The 19,180-nt window shown below is 58.6% G+C and overlaps 1 protein-coding gene across 4 annotated transcripts in view; it reads left to right on the top strand.

Moving 5' to 3' along the window:
- The window catches only part of OTOF (otoferlin), an 89,140-nt gene that overhangs the window by 57,350 nt on the left and 12,610 nt on the right, over positions 1 to 19,180 (top strand). For 2 of the 4 annotated variants that reach the window (XM_082357065.1, XM_082357066.1), the window contains 22 exons: positions 47 to 178; positions 4,617 to 4,679; positions 5,106 to 5,190; positions 7,875 to 8,034; positions 8,878 to 9,064; positions 9,493 to 9,679; positions 11,101 to 11,324; positions 11,766 to 11,874; positions 12,410 to 12,596; positions 12,726 to 12,846; positions 13,409 to 13,509; positions 13,627 to 13,717; positions 13,879 to 13,995; positions 14,270 to 14,422; positions 14,743 to 14,932; positions 15,014 to 15,138; positions 15,527 to 15,661; positions 16,369 to 16,530; positions 16,747 to 16,866; positions 17,380 to 17,541; positions 17,625 to 17,787; positions 18,315 to 18,385. In XM_082357065.1, the coding sequence (XP_082213191.1) occupies positions 47 to 178; positions 4,617 to 4,679; positions 5,106 to 5,190; positions 7,875 to 8,034; positions 8,878 to 9,064; positions 9,493 to 9,679; positions 11,101 to 11,324; positions 11,766 to 11,874; positions 12,410 to 12,596; positions 12,726 to 12,846; positions 13,409 to 13,509; positions 13,627 to 13,717; positions 13,879 to 13,995; positions 14,270 to 14,422; positions 14,743 to 14,932; positions 15,014 to 15,138; positions 15,527 to 15,661; positions 16,369 to 16,530; positions 16,747 to 16,866; positions 17,380 to 17,541; positions 17,625 to 17,787; positions 18,315 to 18,385 (3,045 nt within the window). Of the gene's footprint in view, positions 1 to 46; positions 179 to 4,616; positions 4,680 to 5,105; positions 5,191 to 7,874; positions 8,035 to 8,877; positions 9,065 to 9,492; positions 9,680 to 11,100; positions 11,325 to 11,765; positions 11,875 to 12,409; positions 12,597 to 12,725; positions 12,847 to 13,408; positions 13,510 to 13,626; positions 13,718 to 13,878; positions 13,996 to 14,269; positions 14,423 to 14,742; positions 14,933 to 15,013; positions 15,139 to 15,526; positions 15,662 to 16,368; positions 16,531 to 16,746; positions 16,867 to 17,379; positions 17,542 to 17,624; positions 17,788 to 18,254; positions 18,386 to 19,180 lie in introns of all 4 variants that reach the window. The other 2 variants (XM_082357063.1, XM_082357064.1) reach the window with 1 other exon arrangement.

The following is a 19,180-nucleotide window of genomic DNA, read 5'->3' on the forward strand; positions in this document are numbered from 1 at the left end:
AACCTCACCCGCTTTCCTGCTCGTTCCCCCTCTTGCCTGCCCGCAGGTCAGCGTCACGGTGATCGAGGCTCGGCAGCTGGTGGGCTTGAACATGGACCCCGTGGTGTGCGTGGAGGTGGGCGACGACAAGAAGTTCACCTCCATGAAGGAGTCCACTAACTGCCCCTACTACAACGAGGTCAGCGCCCGGGGCCCCAGGTGTGGAAGGGGCCTCCGAACTGTGGCAGAGGCTGGGCCCCGGCCCCATGGGGCCCAACAGGAGAAGCTGGGAGGCAAGGGACACAAAGGGCTACCAGCCGGCGTGACCTTGGCCCGCCCGTTACAACCCCCAGCCTGATGACATGCAGTGCTGCCCCCTCTGAACCCCAGTCCAGATCCCAGCCAGACTCAGGTCTGGCCAGGGGCCACCCTGTGAAAGGAATAGCACCCCAGGTCCTCCTGTGCTGCTCGCAGCAGTGCCTGTGAGTGAACCTCGCACCCCTTGAGGCCTGGTCCCAGATGCTTCCCAGGCCAGAGCCCCGGGGCAGGGCCACCTCCTTCCAGCCCCAGCCCGTGGTGGCACTGGCACCATTAATGAGCACTTGCTGCGTGCCGGGCACTCTTGTAAACGTTTTTGGTGCATCATCTCTTCTGACTCTCACACTGTCAGAAGTTGTCACCATCAATCCCATCTTATACAAGGGACACTGAAGCTCCTGGAGAAAGACCTGGCCCGGGTGCTACGTGCCAGAGTCGGGTTCTCTGTGCGCACGCTCTCTGCTCAGCTGCCGTCATGGGCGCCTGAACCTCTTCGGGGTCCTTCCAGACCACTGGCCATGATGCTTGGGGAGTGAGGGATAAAAGGCCCGGTACCCACTGTTTGTTGCAGCTGTTTGAGGCCACATCGAAGTTAAAGGACCTCAGAGACCTTCTAGTTCAATCTCTCCATCTTACAGAGGAGGAGACTGAGGCCACAATATGAAAAGGGCCAAGATCATAGAGAGTACTGTAGACAGAGCAGGGCCCAGACTGCCCTGCCTCTGCCCAGCGCTCTGTCTGCCACCTTGGATGGCCACCCCAGACACAGCATCGTGACTCTGGGCTCCAGGGAGGGACCCATCTTAATCAGCTCTGGGGAAGGATGCCCCTCAGGTCCCTGAGCACACATCAGACTAAGCCAGAAGTCAGCTGGGCACCCTGGCCAAACGCGGCATCTGCATCCTGTGTTTCGGTGTCCGTCCTGGGGGTGGTGAGGGCTGAGGGTGCTGTCTGCTGCTTGGGGGAGGGCATCGCTTGGGAAACTGTGGGCGGCCCCAGTCGTGGGCCTTCAGGAGGAAAACCCAGGCACACCTCTGCCCTTCACGGAGACCCAGGCTAAAGCCAGAGCCTGGCCGAGGTCTCCTCAATGACCACAAATGGACCCCATTCTCACAGCTGGTTTCCTGCAGGGCCACAGGGCTGGGACACTGCTGTTCAGGACCCCCCTCAGCCCCATGCGGCAACCGTCCCAGGAGTCAGGAAATTCAGGCTCGACACCTCTGACCTTATGTCAGGACACATCCCTGACTGGAAAAACCTCCGGCCTAGATAACGTCTATTTTTCCCTAACAGATGTGGAGACAGGGCCCCCATGGCCTTCCACAGTTATTTGATAGTGGTGAAGCCATGTTTGCCTGATGGGAGGGCTCACCTTGCAGCAGGGCCAAATGCCTCATGTTTCATTCAAATGGTTTCCTCCTTCCCAAGGAAACAGAGCTGTTCTCCCCACTTTGTGGCTCCTCAGCAAACTCCTACTCACCCTGCAGAGCCCAGCTCAAATGTCCTTGCACTGAGTAGCCTTCCCTGCACTCTCTAGGTCAGAGGTCAGGGCATTCCTCTCTCTGACAATGACAACCCCAAGTTGCAGTTGGTTCTTCACATCTAACCTGGGAGGCTCCCAGTCTCCTGCATCTCTGTAGCCCAGCCCAGGGCCTGCCATGTACCTAGAGGGCTTTGGTAACACTTTGCTGAATGGATACTTACCCAAACGAAGAAACAGACATCCGCTGGGCATCTGCTCTGCACCAAGCTCAAGCCTGGCCACAGAGCGGGTGCAAACAGCACACTTAATAGTTCCATTTTCCAAACTCTACATTTATAGCCACTAAAACTATTTATTCCACTCATCTTTGGATCATCTTAAATTTACACCTGATCATATTTTTGTTCTTTTTCACAAACCCAAGTAATTCTGATTTATTCGATTTCTGTTTCCTCTAAACCAGAGTTTCTCAGACTCAGCCCTGTGGCTACTTTGGACCAGGTGATTCTTTGTTGTAGGCGACTGTCCTGTGCCTTGTAGGGTATTGAGCAGCATCCCTGGCCTCTACCCACTAGATAGAAGCAACCCTCCAATAGCAATCCTCCACCCAGATGTAGCAACCAAGAAGGTTTCTAGACATTGTCAAATGCCTCCCGGGGGTTAAACTCGCCCCCGGTTGAGAACCGGTGCTCTAAACTATCTTCCCATGATTTGTCCCAGCCCCAAAGCTAGAATTTTCTTTCCCTTTTCTTCTCTTCCTTTTATACTATCCCCCTGGTCCCAGGGGTGTGCTGCTTTCCGCTAATCCTCTGAGTTGATGGGAACCTACCTTTGGTTCCACTAAACACAATAAAGGGAAGTGAGAACAACCAACATCACTTAGATTTCTAAGTAATTACAAAGGGGAAATATGTTCAGGAAATACAAGGAATATGACCACAGACAGCTCAGAGTTCTAGCTTAGTTAGCTCGCTCTCCTGGGGCTGACACAGCTCTGCGGCACCTGGCCTTGACCTTGACCCTCCTGCCTGGCTCTGGACTTGTCTTCCTATGAAGGGAGGCTCATAACCATCACCCCTGTTCCCAGAACAACCTGACAATCCACAGACCAGGCCAAGACCTCTTCTCGGTACATCCGGTCCCAGACACCGTCATCTTCCTTCTGCCTAAAACCACCTCTCCCCATTGCCTTGAATCCTTCTCTTTCTGCATCCCAAAGAATCTACCATTATATCATCCACTCAACATCACCACCTCTGCCTTTGCTTTTCTTTTGGCTCCTCTTTTGTCTATAAGGCATTTCACTCTAGCATATTCTAAGCACAACTATGAAGAACCATTATGATCAAGGACAGGAACTAGAAGCCTATCATCTATCTATCCATCTACCTATCCATGCATCCATCTATCTATCTATCCAACTAGCTATGCCTTTCCTCAGTCCCACATACCTCCTAGTGACCACCACTTCCTCACCTTAATCTCTGCAGTCATTTCTGCCCCCCATCTTTCCTCAATCTGCCCTTTTCCAGACATCAAGGACCTCACTGTCCCTAAGTTCAACATCCACCATTGCTCCCTCTCCCTTGACTGCCCCGGTCCTTCCATCCTCTCGCCGCCCCCTGTCCAGGGGACCTCTCCTGCCACTCTCCTGCCTTCCCCTCTCTCCAGCTCCTCTCCTCACTGCCTTTCTTGGCATCACTCCCTGTGCCCACTGCTGAAGTGCTGCTGCTTCTTGGAGCCCTGTCCTGGGCCTGCTTCTTTCCTATTCTCCTTCCTTCTCTCCCTGGGTATCTCCCCAGCCTCAAGGCATCGGTTACCATCTGCGTGTCTAGATGCCTGTACCACCCACCTCTCCAGAGCTTCAGTCCCCCGTGACCAGCACCATCCGGGCATAGTGCTCCGTAGCAGTTGGTATTTATTGTGCAGTGGCCGTGTGCATGCCTGGGTTGAATGCTTGACCCGGGTCATCTCATTTAGATTCCGAACCACGCCTCCCAGCAGCCCCGTGAATGCTACCCCGGAGCAGTTCCACATGGCGGCCCTGGCTCGTTATCCCCACGTCACAGAGGTGTAAACTGAGGCTCAGGAAGGGAGGTGATTGGAGCAACAGTGAAAGCTCAGTCTTCCTGGCTCTAAAGCTGGCACTGTTACCCACAATGCTCTAGTGTGAGCCTCCAGCAGCCAGGAGCAGATTCTCATTTGCTCCAAGCTCTTCGGCAACCTTTCTCCATCTCCCTGCCCACAAGTTCACCAAAACAGTGGCCCTTCTGCTCACCGTCTGCACCCTCGCTCCCAGCACCCGCACACCAAGGCCGGGACAGATGGGTGGGCGCTGCAGCTGTGAGTGGCAGCTCCCAGGCGGAGAGGACAGCTCGCGCCCACGGCAGTTACAGTTACAGCAGATTAAGTTCATCAGTTCTAAATTCTAAGGCTCAGCTTAGTTTACATTTAAACACCTCCAAACTTGGGGTGCATCTTCTAGGCAGCATTGTGGTTTAATGGTGATGTCTGTGGGACCCATATAACCACAGCGCATCTTACAGTATCTTACACGTATCTCATCAAGCCTCATAACAAGACTCTAAGGGGGGGCATCATTACCCCCGTTTGACAGCTCAGGAAGCTGAGGTTCAGAAGATGTGTTGCTCAAGACCACACGACTCCCAGCTTCTCCGGGGTCAGGGGGGACCAGTGGTTGCCCCTCCTGCTCGTCCAAACTTTGGGGCTCAAGGGAAATGGCCGGGGTGCAGACAGGCACTTTCAGGAGGGAGGTGCCCGGCATTTAGCCTCTGCCCTCCAAGTGACAGCAAGTCTGGGTCCTTCCCCCCTCCAGTACTTCGTCTTCGACTTCCATGTCTCTCCTGACGTCATGTTCGACAAGATCATCAAGATCTCGGTGAGTGGGGAGCAGTCCCTGGCAGGCGGGGCTCTTAGATCAAACTGCACCTTTGTGCAGACTTGAAAAGGGCACCCCCTCTGGGCGGGCCAACCATAAAAAGGCAGACCGCACCCAGACACACAGCTGGGCAAGTGGGGCACAGGCTGGATGTGGGCCCCTCTCACCCCATTAGCCAGATCCTTCTGTATAGTGTACAACCTGCTCACCCGTACCTGGAGGCCAGCAAAGCACAGGCGAGGCAGAAGAGGCTGATACTAAGCCTCAGAGAGGCTGTCCTGCCCTGCCAGACGCCCTCCTGCTTCACCTGAAGCTCACATCCCCAGAAAGAGTGACATGGCACCACTATCAGTCAGCCCTTCCCCGCCCCATGGAAAGCCTCAGCCCCATGCCGCCTGACTGGTGACTGGTGGTTCTGCCTGGAAGGTGATTCACTCCAAGAACCTGCTGCGCAGTGGCACCCTGGTGGGTTCCTTCAAGATGGACGTGGGGACCGTGTACTCCCAACCGGGTGAGTAGCTGCACAGCCTGTCAGCTCCGGGAGCCCGGGACACGCGGTCCCTCCCACCCTGGCGGGCCCTGGGCTCAGCCTGGCCAGGCTGCTGGGCTCAGGTGAGGCTGTGAGTGCACACAGTCTTCAGGTATGCAGAGCGATGGGGTGCCCAGCCTGCATCAGTCGCAGTGACCACCTGCGCCCAGTCGGCGGGGCTCACGGGAGGCCTGCAGAGGCGGCAGCATGGCCCCCTTTTACAGTTGGGAGGCCTGGGCGCCAGAGGAGCGCCGGGGCTTCCCTGGTCACCCAGCTGGTCTACAGTGAGGTCAGGCCGTGTGACTCCAGAGTCCCTACCGAGCCACGCTGTTCCCAACACCCAGTGCGGGGGGCAGTCTCTGAGGGACTCTGTGCCCTGAAAACACCTTCACTGACCATCCGTCCAGGGACCCAGGCTGCCTGAGAACAGCCGCGTGGGCTATCTGCTCAGCAGCTCTGGGGGAACCCATAAGCCAGCACTGCGTGGGGTTAGTGAGGGAATCCCAAGGCGTGGCCCAGAGGGCTGGTGAGGGTTGGACCAGACAGAGAAGGTGCCTCAGCCTGACAGACAACACTCACCACAGGGCCAGCTTGGGAACCACGGGCAGACAAGCTGGCACTGGGCCCCACCCATGCCCTGAAGTGAACCCGCCACTTGGGTGCAGTAAGGACCCCATTAGCCCCTCTGACAGTGACAATACAATTTCACCCAGACAATCACATTTGACCCTCACAAAACAGTGAGGGAGACATTAGCATTCCTTCCCATTCTACAGACGAGATAAATGAGGCTAAAAGAAGTTGTGTCTCAGGGGTGCCACTAAACTATTAGGTTGAACAAATTGGCGATTCCTTATGTTCAACCTAGTAGACACTTGGCTGGTGCACATTATAACTATGACTCAGACCGGAAAATCTAAGCTGAAAACCCAAGATTATACACATAAAAATCACAAAATCATAGATCATTCAAGCTTGAAGAGACCTTAAAAACATCTAGTCCAATCTCTCTCTGAAGGAACAGAAAGAAGAAATCCATTCCCTCTTCAAATAGCCTTTAACTCTGAAGACAAATTTTATGTCCCTCCTGAGTCTTATTCTCTTTCCTTACTAAATTTCCCCAGTTCATCTAACTATTCATTCACACATCTGTCCATCCACCCATATATTCTTTCACCCACCCACATATCTACCTACTCGCCTGTCTGTATGTTAATCCATCCTTCTATCCATTTATCCATCTGCCATCCATCCATCCCTCTATCCATCTAGCTTTTAGGCCAGCCAGGCACCCTACCACCCGTCTTCTACTATCCAACTCCCCATCCAGCCATCTGGCTATCTATCTGTTCATGTATCCATCCCACAAACATCCACTCTGGCAAGACCCTTGAAGCTCTGGGGTAGCCTAGGACATGGCCCCCTCCTCCTGAGATGCGCCAGTTCAGCTGACGGCCTCCAGTGACCCCTCACACACATGGCTTACTCCCCTCTCACCGTCCCAGTCTGTCTCTTTGGACTCTGCAATGGCATTATCTCTCCGGAGACACAGTTGGCCTGGCCTATCCCCAAACAGGCTGATTTCTGCACACAGTCCTGAACACATCTCACAGAACCGAATGGGGACAGAGAGGCTTGCTGGCAACAGGCCTGAACTATAGTAGAAGTTGAAAGAGGAGGGAGGGGAAGAGGAAACTTCTGAGTCCCTGGAGATTCCAGTGTCCACACAAAATCAAGGAAGAAGATGTGCCCTTCGTGCAGGCTACGCCTACAATCAGCTTTAAAGTCAACCTGAAGGGGCAGATCCGTCCTAGAGTGGCCTGCTCTCTTGACATCTGTCCTTTCCTCCACACTGTCCTAATTCCTGGGAGTATTGGGGTGACACTACCGGTCCCTGTCTCTAGGAGGCTTTCAGGCTGAAATTGGAGACAGACAATAAGTAGATAATCACAGTGATAGTGAGTTAGGAGATGTGCATATGGAAAGGGGCCAGGATCAGCTCTTCTGAGGAAGTCAGGGAAGGCTGCATGGAAGAGGAGACACATGAACAAAATGATTAGAAGTGTGAATAGGGAGGTGGAGGGTTGGGGTGGGGGACAGAAGGGATGGGGGCATTCCAAGCTCAAAGAACAGCAGCCACAAAGGCATGGGGGTATGAAACAGCAATATGAATTATTCAGAGAGGGGTAAACAGCTTTGCTTGCAGGAGCACGGGGGGGCGGGCAGAGGGTGAACACTGCGAGCTGGGGAGAGCTGTATCAGGAGACCCTACAGGGGATGCTGAGGTCTGTGGTCTTTCCCCCAAGTACTGGGGAGCCTCAGGTGGGTTTGAAATGGGGAGTGAGAGAGGGAGGGCCTCTCTGAGGCCTCTGTCTGGCAGCTGCATGGTGGTTGACTGCATGGGTTGGGGGCAGGAGGGCTGCAGGCAGAGAAACCAATTAGGAGGCTCCTCCAAAGCCACACCACACGCCTGGGTGCATGACCAGGGGCGGGGCCTTGCCTCAGCCACCCTTGCTCGGGGACCTCTGTCTCCCTGGCCGAGAGGCAGGCAAAGCTGTGGCCCCAGGGCCCCGAGACCTGATGACCTGGGCTCCGAGGCCTGCCCCAAGGACAGGTGCCACCCTGGGTAGGCCAGCAGGTGCAGCCCCTGCTCCTCGCCACTGCAGAGCACCAGTTCCACCACAAGTGGGCCATCCTGTCGGACCCCGACGACATCTCCGCGGGGCTGAAGGGCTACGTGAAGTGCGACGTCGCTGTGATGGGAAAGGGGGACAACATCAAGACGCCCCACAAGGCCAACGAGACGGACGAGGATGACATTGAGGGGTGAGGCTCCCATCCTCCCCCAGCCCCTGGAGACCCGGCCCAGCCCTTCCTGGAACACCAAGGGAGCCCCCAGGGTGCATCTCACCCTCCATCTCCCTACCCCCATGCCCAGATGGCCCATCTCTCCCTGGAAGGACTGAGGCCCGGCCAGCCTCGGTGTCCGGGGACTCTCCTCATGGGGCAGAAAGGACTGAGGCAGGGCAGGCAGGGGTTCACAGAGGACAGTCAAGAGTGACAGTCATTTGACATCCAGGCTTCTGACTGTGAGAAACTTGGAAGAAAAGAGCGGAGTCCCAGAGCTGCTGGGTCTTGAGTCTACACCCAGGAGAGCAAAGAGATTTGTTTTCTGTACCAATTCCAGGCAGCTGACAGTGGTTGTTGAGAAATATTCTGGGACCTCATCTGGATTCAGTGAGAAAAAGTGCAGGATCCAATGAATCATGCCTTCCATGGGCCAAGGAGGGAGAGTGGGGGCCAGTTGTGAGGTTTTTGTGTAGGAGATGAAAGATGTGACACACAGCTGAGAAAACTGGATAATATTATTAAGAGTCGTCTCCCACACTACAGTTTATAAAGTACTCATATATTTTAACCTATTTGAGCCTTATCATATTCTGAGAGGGAATACCATATTATTCCCATCTTAAAGGTGAGTAAACTGAGGCGCAGAGAGATGGGGAGGTTTGCCCAGGATCACAAGAGAGCAGGTGCCCTAAACTCCAGCATCTTTAGTCCTAGTGTGGGCCTTCTCAGCCGTCCTTCACCTGTTGTCCCGGCCCCCAGGGGTATGTAGATGCTGGGGCAGGAGTCGGGGTGCCCAGCCCTAGCTGTATGTGCCGGCAGGAACTTGCTGCTCCCCGAGGGGGTGCCCCCCGAACGCCAGTGGGCCCGGTTCTACGTGAAGATTTACCGAGCAGAGGGGCTGCCCCGCATGAACACAAGCCTCATGGCCAACATGAAGAAGGCTTTCATTGGTGAGAACAAGGACCTGGTCGACCCCTACGTGCAAGTCTTCTTTGCCGGCCAGAAGGTATTGGGGTGCAGGAGGCTGGGACTTGGGGTGACAGGCACCAGAGGTGCAAGGGGTTGGGTGTGGGGTCCTGGGGACGGACGTGAGGCAAAATCAGAAGCCACGAGACTGGCCTTTGATCACCTTGGTGAGTCACCTCTAGAAGTGAGGAGAGAGAGATGAGGGGAGCTCTAGCTCAGAGGGGCTGGGGGGTGAGGCCAGGCTGGGCCTTAGGGATTCCTCACTGCCCCCAGGTCACCAAGAGCTGAGGGGAGGGGGGCACTGAGAGGGAGAAGAGCCAGAGAGGCTGGGGTGGGGAAGGGTGAGGAGATAAGTACACACACACACACCACATGCACACACATAGCACACATATACACACTCACACACAGACACACATGCACACTCATGCACATACACAAACCCTAACCCTCGCTCCCTCCCACCAGGGCAAGACTTCAGTGCAGAAGAGCAGCTATGAGCCACTGTGGAATGAGCAGGTGGTCTTTACAGACCTGTTCCCCCCGCTCTGCAAGCGCATGAAGGTACAGATCCGGGACTCAGACAAGGTCAACGACGTGGCCATCGGCACCCACTTCATTGACCTGCGCAAGATTTCCAACGACGGAGACAAAGGTCAGCAGCAGGAGACTGGGGGTGGGACGTGGGGCTAAAGGGGTAGCGTAAATGAGACCACCCCCCATACACCACCACCATCCCGTACCTCTGCCTGAAAGGTGCCAGGCATGGTCAGGGCATTGCCAACAGCCCCTGCCTCCAGGGAAGGGTGGAAACTCATGGTTCATGTCTGCACAGAGGTGCCTGGGCCCGCCTGAGCCAAGCTGCCTGGATTTGAACTCCAGCTCTGACAGTTAGAAGCTGCGTGACCTTCATACCTGTTTTCCCATCTGTAAAATGAGAATAATAGTAATTATATACGTGTATATATACATACGTATTACATATATGCATGTACTGCTGCCATAGTACCTATCTACAGACTTGTAGGACCAGAGCACTGAGCTGAGTACCAGGGATACAGAACAAGGAGGAATGCATCCGGTCTTCACGGTGCTCCCCTGGGGATGAGGGAGACGGGTGTGCTACCAAATGCTCAAAACCTGAGACAGAAGACACAAAAGACTACAGATTGTATGATTCCATTTGTATGAAATGTCCGGAATAGGCAAATGCATAGAGACAGGAAGTAGACGAGTGGTTGCCAGGAGCTGGGGGGAAGGGGAACTGGGACGAACCGCTGAAAGGTATGGGGTTTCTTCTGAGGAGGATGGAAATGTCCTGGATGGTGGCACAACATAGTGAGTGCATGAAAAACCACTGAAATGCATACTTTAAAATGGTGAATTTTATGTGATAGGAAGAATATCTCAGTTTTTTAAATGCTATAATGTTCTTTATAAACTAGGCAGAACAGAAACCAAACAAAACTCATAAGGCAGAATTGAATCCGTGCTACACATGAGACATAACAAATCCTAATGGGAGAAAAATAGTTGGGACTAGGAATTGGGGGTACTTCGTGGAGGAAGAGCGTTTAACAGGCACAGGCGAAGAGTAAGGGCCTTCGGAGAGAGGGCAGGGGTCTGCAGAGGCAGGTGGGACCCTAGTGGCACACAGGTCTGCACAGAAGGCAAAGGCCTTGCTGAGGAGCTGGGGCATCGGTCCTTCAAGTAGGTCATAGACGGCCCTCGCCACAGGCACCGGGAAGCAGGGGGCGTGGTCTTGCTCCACAGAAATGGACGTGTGTGTATGCGGAGCGGCACGGCCAGCTCAGGCTCCCGCAGAGAATAAGCAGACACACAGAAGTGCCCCATGCAAGTGACAAGGCCACCCCACAGCCAGCCCCGCGCAGCAGACACCGCTCTCCCCGCAGCCCCGGTGAGCCTCGCTGCCCGCAGGCCCTCTGCCGCCTCAGACATTTCCCCGAGCGAGACACGAGGTCCTCAGCTCAGCAACCAGGAGGTACAGGCCAGGAGCCCCCAAAATAGGTCCCTCCACCCGAGTGAGCCCCTCGACCCTCTGCCCCCGGCCCGCAGGCTTCCTGCCCACGCTGGGCCCCGCCTGGGTGAACATGTATGGCTCCACACGCAACTACACGCTGCTGGACGAGCACCAGGACCTGAACGAGGGCCTGGGGGAGGGCGTGTCTTTCCGCGCCCGCCTCATGCTGGGCCTGGCGGTGGAGATCCTGGACACTTCCAACCCTGAGCTCACCAGCTCCACGGAGGTGCAGGTGGAACAGGCCACACCCGTCTCCGAGGTGAGGCCCCAGGGCGCTGTGCTCAACCCCCTTCCCACCACGGCAGCCTGCGCCTGGCCTCTGCCAGTGTCCCTCCTGCCTGCCTCAGGGGCCCAGACCCTGGGATGGGGCCTCCCTCCCCAGAAAGCAGTAGGACCTCTGTCCCCTTCCACTGCCTGTGCCTGTGCTCTCCCCGGAGGTCCCAAGGTGGAGCCTTGTCTCTGCCTTGTTCCTGGCCATGGCTGTCCTTGCGCTGGACATAGCAGCCCTTCCTCCAGGGACAGGCTGGAGGGCCGCAGGAACTGGGCCTTCAGTGTCGGGGCTCCTAGCTCCACAGCCGGGTAGGATGTCCCCACCATTAGCCCCAAGGGCCTGTCTGTAAGACGTAGGAGGAGGCCTGGCCCCAGGCCCAGCCCCCACCCCGTTAAGCTTTCCGGAGGGTTTGAACCGCCTTCTCCACAGAGCTGCGTGGGGAAAATGGAAGAATTCTTTCTATTTGGAGCCCTCCTGGAGGCCTCAATGATCGACCGGAAAAACGGAGACAAGCCCATCACCTTTGAGGTCACTATAGGTGAGAGCTGGGCTCGCAGGACGGGGGGCTGCTGGGTGGTAACTGCCAGGCCCCGCTCCACAGCCCGGGGGGGGGGGCGGGGCGGGGAACTTTGACCACTTCCCTCGTGTGTCCTCAGGCACCCACACCACATACAGCGACTGCACCTGAGAACACGCGCCCCACAGGGTCGGCCTTAGCTCCACCTAAGGGCTAGGCTGTGTTAGGGACACGAGGAGGAAAGAAGCCCTCCCTGCAGAAGGGAGCGAGGCCCTCATGGGACTGGAGAGGAGAGAGTGGGAATACGGGCCACGTCCTGGGCTGGACCTTGAGCTCAGCGGTCATCAGGGCTCCTAGTGAGACCTCTGCAGGAGTGTAGGACATGGCCCCTTACTCTGGCCAGTGTTCTATCGTGTCTGAGCTGGCACAGACCTGTGAGCACCAGCCCCATTCCCTGACTCTCCCTCTTCCCTCCCACAGACCCCTGGACTGGAGGGCAGGGTGGGGCCTGGTGGGGAAAGGACTCTAGGCCCTCGGTGCCCCCTTCTGCCTCCAGGCAACTATGGGAACGAAGTCGATGGCCTGTCTCGACCCCAGCGGTCTCGGCCTCGGCCTCGGAAGGAGCCTGGGGACGAGGAGGAAGTGGATCTGATCCAGAAGTCGAGTGACGACGAGACTGACGAGGGTGGGGACCTGCCCTCAGTCTCCTCCAGCCCACCCATGCGGCCCCAGATCACCGACAGGTGAGCCGGCCAGGACAGAGGGTCCTGGGAGCCCTGCCCGCTGCCTCCCATCCTCTCATGGCCTGGCCCCGCCCCACCACCGCCTCCCTGGGTGTCCAGTCCTCAACCTCCCACCTGCTCCCGCCCCAGGAACTACTTCCATCTGCCCTACTTGGAGCGCAAGCCCTGCATCTACATCAAGAGCTGGTGGCCGGACCAGCGCCGCCGCCTCTACAATGCCAACATCATGGACCACGTCGCAGACAAGCTGGTCAGGGCCAGGCCACGGCGGGGAGGGGAAAGGCGGAGGGCGTGTGCTTCAGAGGGCCTCGCCCAGCTTGGACAGCTGCCCGGCAACACGCGAGTCCTGTCTGCCCCGCAGCACGCCGTAGGGTTGGGGGAGGAGCAGCAGAGTGGCCCCAGTAGAACCTGTGCTCCTGTCCCCGCCCCAGTCCCAGCGGCGGTGGAGAGCCTGAGGGCGGCCCGGAGTGGAGTCTGGGAACCCTGGCCCATCCAGCCCCGGGTTTCCCTGGAGGTGACTGGCCAACCCCTCTGTCTCTGGCCTGCACTCCCCCACCCCCTACATCTAGCCCTGAGTTCTGTCCGACCCCTGTGGGTCCACCAGGACCACAGACTCATGGCCCAGAGGTGGCTTCTTCCTTCAGGTTCTGAAAACAGAACCTGGAAAATTTGGGTTTCCTTGTGATGGCGAGACAGTCCGGAGATGGCGCTCGTGGGAGGTCCTAGGGCGCTAGCCCCTCATCCCCCTGATGAACGGGGGAGACATTTGGGGAGGCTGAGGGGGGGCTGTGGCTCACACCCCTGGTTCACAGGAAGAAGGCCTGAATGATGTGCAGGAGATGATCAAAACGGAAAAGTCCTACCCTGAGCGCCGACTGCGGGGCGTCCTGGAGGAGCTGAGCTGTGGCTGCTAGTAAGTGGCAGGGCTGCCAGTCGGGGGTCAGAAGTGGGGGGTTTGCAGAGAAGGAGGCATCTGCAGGCCTCCTGCTGGCGGGTGGGCTCTGCTAAGCCCTGCTTCTCCCCCTCCCAGCCGTTTCCTCTCCCTCGCGGACAAGGACCAGGGCCACTGGTCCCGCACCAGGCTGGACCGGGAGCGCCTCAAGTCCTGCATGCGGGAGCTGGTGAGGACGCGGCTGGACCACACCGGGGACGGAGGGAGGGTCTGGAGGTGAAAAGGGAACCCGAGGTGGGGGACATCTGTCTCTGAGGTCACAGCCCCCAGGGCCAGACCCTCCATCATGCGTCATGACCTGAGCCCCACTTACACCCCCGACCCTGGCAGGAGAGCATGGGGCAGCAGGCCAAGACCCTGCGGGCACAGGTGAAGTGGCACACGGTGCGGGACAAGCTGAGGCTGTGCCAGAACTTCCTGCACAAGCTGCGCTTCCTGGCAGACGAGGTGTGCCCCCTGCCAGCCCCAAACCAGAGTGACCCAAGGTGGCGGAAGGGGGGCTGCACAGGAGGGGTTGGGCCAGACCATCCAGGAGGCCCCTCCCATTCTGACAGCCATTGGGGGACAGGAGAGACCAAGCCTTTCACCCTGTCCCGTGTTCTTCCCGCTGGATCGGTGGGAGGAGAAGGACCCAGCGCCGGGGTCCTTTCCTCTGTGGGTTCAGGCCGAGCCAAGAGGCAGGATCTCTCCCTTACTGGCCACCACCCTGCCCCCACCCCAGCCTCAGCACAGCGTCCCCGACGTCTTCATCTGGATGATGAGCAACAACAAGCGCATCGCCTACGCCCGGGTGCCCTCCAAGGACCTGCTCTTCTCCACCGTGGAGGAGGAGCTGGGCAAGGACTGCGCCAAGGTCAAGACGCTCTTCCTCAAGGTGCTGGAAGGGGAGCAAGATTGGGGGTGGAGGGGCTGGGGTCGGCGCTTTTTCAAGGGGTCAACCTCCCCTTGGAGGGAGCAGTACCCCCACCCCTGGGTCTGGCTGGCCAGAGCTGGCAGGGTGCTCAAAGAAGAGCTGGAGAGAATAGGAAAGGGGTGGGGGGGTCCCCCCCATGCCCCTCTGCGCTGTGTTCCGCACCACACAGCCCAGCGGGACGGCTGCGGAAGGCAAGAGCCCCTCCGCCCATAGCCTCCTCCAGCCTCCTGCCCCTTCCTCATGCCGTGGGCTCCAGCAGCTGACCCTGCACCCACCCGCAGCTGCCAGGGAAGCGGGGCTTCGGCTCGGCGGGCTGGACGGTGCAGGCCAAGCTGGAGCTCTACCTGTGGCTGGGCCTCAGCAAGCAGCGCAAGGACTTTCTGTGCGGCCTGCCCTGCGGCTTCGAGGAGGTCAGGGCGGCCCAGAGCCCGGGCCTGCACGCCTTCCCACCCATCAGCCTGCTCTACACCAGTGAGCGAGGACTCCCGGGCCTGGGCGGGAGGGCACCGGCGGGTGGCCTGTTCCCTGAGCCTCAGCCTGCTCCCCCCACAGAGAAGCAGGCCTTCCAGCTCCGTGCCCACATGTACCAGGCGCGCAGCCTCTTTGCCGCCGACAGCAGCGGCCTCTCGGACCCCTTCGCCCGTGTCTTCTTCATCAACCAGAGTCAGTGCACAGAGGTGAGGGCCCTGGGGTAGGAGGGCGTGGCTCTGGCTTTGAGAGCACCGGAGGGGGCCTGTGAGCCTATGGGACCTGGAGAAACAGACCAGCCAGTACCCCAGATCCTTAGAGGAAAGCCTGGCAGATGACTGCAGGCCCAGGCCACACTGGTGAAGGCTTTAATCGCAGTCACATTCCACACAGAAGACAGGGAAGACACTGGCGGGCAGCTGGGAGAGAGGGTCAGGAGCAGGCCTCATATCAGCCTTCATTTTGAGATTCCCAGAAGAGTCAAGGAGCATGGCACTCCTGCTCCCGCGTCCCCTGGAAACCACAGTGACTGGGGGTGACTCCTCTTCAGGTGTTGCCCACCCACCATCACTTACCTGTGCCCCCCCCATGCTGCAGGTGCTGAATGAGACCCTGTGCCCCACCTGGGACCAGATGCTGGTGTTCGACAACCTGGAGCTCTATGGCGAAGCTCATGAGTTGCGGGACGACCCCCCCATCATTGTCATCGAAATCTACGACCAGGACACCATGGTATGGGTGGGCTCTGGCACCAGGGACCACGCCTCCTCCCCCGCACTCTACCTGCATTAGCGGCCACCTCCACAGCCCACCCGCAGAGCCCCTTGGCCAGGGTGCTTGCCGGGGAAGCTGGGAGTCTGGGCAGCTGACCAGCCCCTCCAGGAGACCCCGGGTGTCTCCTGCCCTGTCACTGCAACCTGACCCCTTCCCAATGCTTTGGGCCTCTGGGGCCTCAGGGAGGAGACAGGCCAGGGCGTCCCACCTCCCAGCAAAGCTAAGACCCAGATGTGCCAGGAAAGCCTGCTGTCCCCAGCTTTCCCCCATTTGAGGGGCCCCCCAACCCCTGCCCACACCTACCACAGTCAGTAACAGCCTCATAGCTCTCCATGGGAGCTCTGGAGTAAAGGAGTGGGGGATTAGGGTGACCCCTCCAGAGATGGGGAGCCGCTTACTACAAGCCACCTCAGCTACCGGGGTGCCCCGAGTGAGCTCTGGACTAGGGGTAGGAGCAGCTGTTTCTAGTCCTGAGTCCTGCATCTGCCATTCATTGCCAGCATGGCCTGGAGCTAGCCCGAGACTTGGTTTCCCCCATCTGTAAAATGGGGTGATCACACCTGCAACTACATGGGGCCGTGGTGAGGACTGAATGAGATCCCAGGTGTGAACATGCTTGGTCAGTTCAAGCACCAAGAGGCCACCTTGGCTGTTTGTCGCGTCAGGGCAAAGCCGACTTCATAGGCCGGACCTTTGCCAAGCCCCTGGTGAAGATGGCCGACGAGGCATACTGCCCGCCCCGCTTCCCGCCCCAGCTCGAGTACTACCAGATCTACCGCGGCAACGCCACGGCCGGGGACCTGCTGGCCGCCTTCGAGCTGCTGCAGGTGGGGCTGCTGGAAAGAGGGGGCTGGGCCAGGGGCCTTCCTCCTCCCCATCCTGCTGTGAGGCCAGTCGGACAGGAAGCTGGGGGTGTGGTTCTTGGGGACCTGGGCTGTTCAGCCTTCCCTGTCTCCCCAGATCACATGCCAAATAACTCATGGGGAGAGAGAGCCCTCTCCCCGGGCTCCCCAGGGTGTGACACTATGTTCCCCATTCCCCAGATTGGACCAGCAGGGAAGGCCGACCTGCCGCCCATCAATGGCCCAGTGGACGTGGACCGAGGTCCCATCATGCCTGTGCCTATGGGCATCCGGCCCGTGCTCAGCAAGTACCGGATAGAGGTGTGTGAGGACCGCATCCGGCCCCTCCCAGCCCCGCCCTGAACAGGCCCTGCTGTGCTCTGCTCCCTGGCCCCCCTCACTCTCTCTCCATGAGGGTCGTATGCGTGCATTACACTGTTGGCATCAAACTCCAGGGGTCTTCAGCAACCTCAGGCCACGCTCCGTTTTTCAAATAAGGACACTGAAGGCCCAGGAGGGGAAGTGACTGGCCCAACTTCACACCCAGGGGCCAGTAGCAGACCCAGGCTCACGACCATCCGGCGCCTGCCCCTTTTGTGCTGAGTCACACTGCCACGGTCCAGGACCCTTCCCGGCCCTCCCATCGGCCCCCCACACCCACCCTCACCCCACAGCGCCTTCAGGACACCTGCCCCTCCTCGGCTCTCCCAGCCCTGCCCCTCCTGACGCACGGTCCACCCACAGCCCGGTTCTTCCTCAGGTGGCCCTGCCCGCCCGCAGCTGGTGCCCTTGACTGAGGGGCTGTCCTCTCCCCCCCACCGCACCCCCACGCAGGTGCTGTTCTGGGGCCTGCGGGACCTGAAGCGGGTGAACCTGGCCCAGGTGGACCGGCCGCGGGTAGACATCGAGTGCGCGGGGAAGGGAGTGCAGTCGTCCCTGATCCACAATTACAAGAAGAACCCCAACTTCAACACCCTCGTCAAGTGGTTTGAAGTGGTGAGTGTGGGCCGGGACCTGCCTGGGCAGAGCTGGGTGCCTCTGCCCCTTCTCTGAGCTCGGGGTCCCTGCCCCACCCCCAGGACCTCCCGGAGAACGAGCTCCTGCACCCGCCCTTGAACATCCGCGTGGTGGACTGCCGGGCCTTCGGCCGCTACACCCTGGTCGGCTCCCACACCGTCAGCTCCCTGCGGCGCTTCATCTACCGGCCCCCGGACCGCTCAGCCCCCAGCTGGAACACCTCGGGTATGGCGCTTCTGGGCCCAGGGCAGGGCCTCCAGCTCACAATCCAGCCCACCTGGTTTCCTCCTGGGCCATCCCTAAGTGGGTGGGGGAGGCCAGGAGGGAGGTCCCGCCCTGGGCACCAAGGAAGGCTGCACAGGGTGGCCCCCAGCTCTAGCGCCAGAAAGGCCAGAGCCCAGGGGTCCTTAGAGGGCCTGAGGGCAGATGGTCCTCAGCCGGTTCCTGGAGAAGACCGAGGCCCTCCCCGTCCCAACCCCCCGATTCCCCCGCCCCCCGGCCTCCACTGTGTCACTCAGCACGGCTCACCCTCCTCTCTGGCTCACCTCCTCCCTCTCCTTATGCCCATCTTATCCCTCCCTCTCCCTCGGAAAGCTCTAGAATCAGCTTTAGGCCTCCGGTCCTTCCAGCCAGCCCTGACTCTCACCGTTACTGCTGCTCCTCCTTGTCTGTCTGTCCATCTCTCTGTCCAGGCAGGCTCCTCCAGGGCCGCCGTGTGCTGTACAGTGCGGGCCCCTCTTCTCACCCCACAGGGGAGGTCGTGGTGAACATGGAGCCAGAGGTGCCTGTCAAGAAGCTGGAGACCGTGGTGAAGCTGGATGCGGTAAGGCGCCTGGGGTCAGCCCCACGCTGGCTGGGGACGTGCAACTGCGGGTGGCACTTCCCCAGAGCCGGGCCACCCCACACACAAGACGACACATTAAGTCGCTCCTCCTTTGGCGTGCGATGGGCCAGGGCTAACCCTGACTGCATGTGCACACAGCCCCATCCTATACTGTCCTGTAAGGCGAGACTCTCAGTTTTGCGTGTGTGTGTGCACATGTGCATGAACACGTGGTACACACGTATGAGAGACAGAGCAGTAACCGTGTGAAGTAATAGCCTGCAATTATTTTTATTCCAACAAACAACACCATAGGCAATGGATTCCTTGTGCAAGCACCAGTGTTCTTTCCAGAGGGTCCCTGGTTTTCCCTCCCAGCCATTTACAAACAACTCTCCCAAGGCATGGGTTGGGGCAGGATTTCCAGGTGGAAGCGCCTTATTCCTCCTGGCTTTGGGACTGGGACTCTTTGTCTGCCAGAGGGAGACCTGTCACCTCGGTGTTCGGATGCGGACATGGCGTCAGCAGGGGACGGCGGGATGGAGGCTGGCCTGGAACAGGCCATCCTGAATCCAGACAGGACAGAGGGGCGGGAAGCAGGCTTCCTTCCCAGCACATTCTCCAAGTCCCGTTCCTGACTGCATGTGGTTCACATGACCCAGGGGCGTCTCCTAGCCTCTGAGATCTGAGTCGGGTCTGAAAGGATCCTTCCTTACCTCACCATCCTGGTCCCCAGAGAGTCCCAGCCAGCAGGCTGAGTTAGCACGGGGCGTGGCTCATGGAAAAGGGGAGGAG

Source organism: Balaenoptera borealis (genome assembly GCF_965194805.1).
Source record: "Balaenoptera borealis genome assembly, chromosome: 15".
NCBI lineage: Eukaryota > Metazoa > Chordata > Mammalia > Artiodactyla > Balaenopteridae > Balaenoptera > Balaenoptera borealis.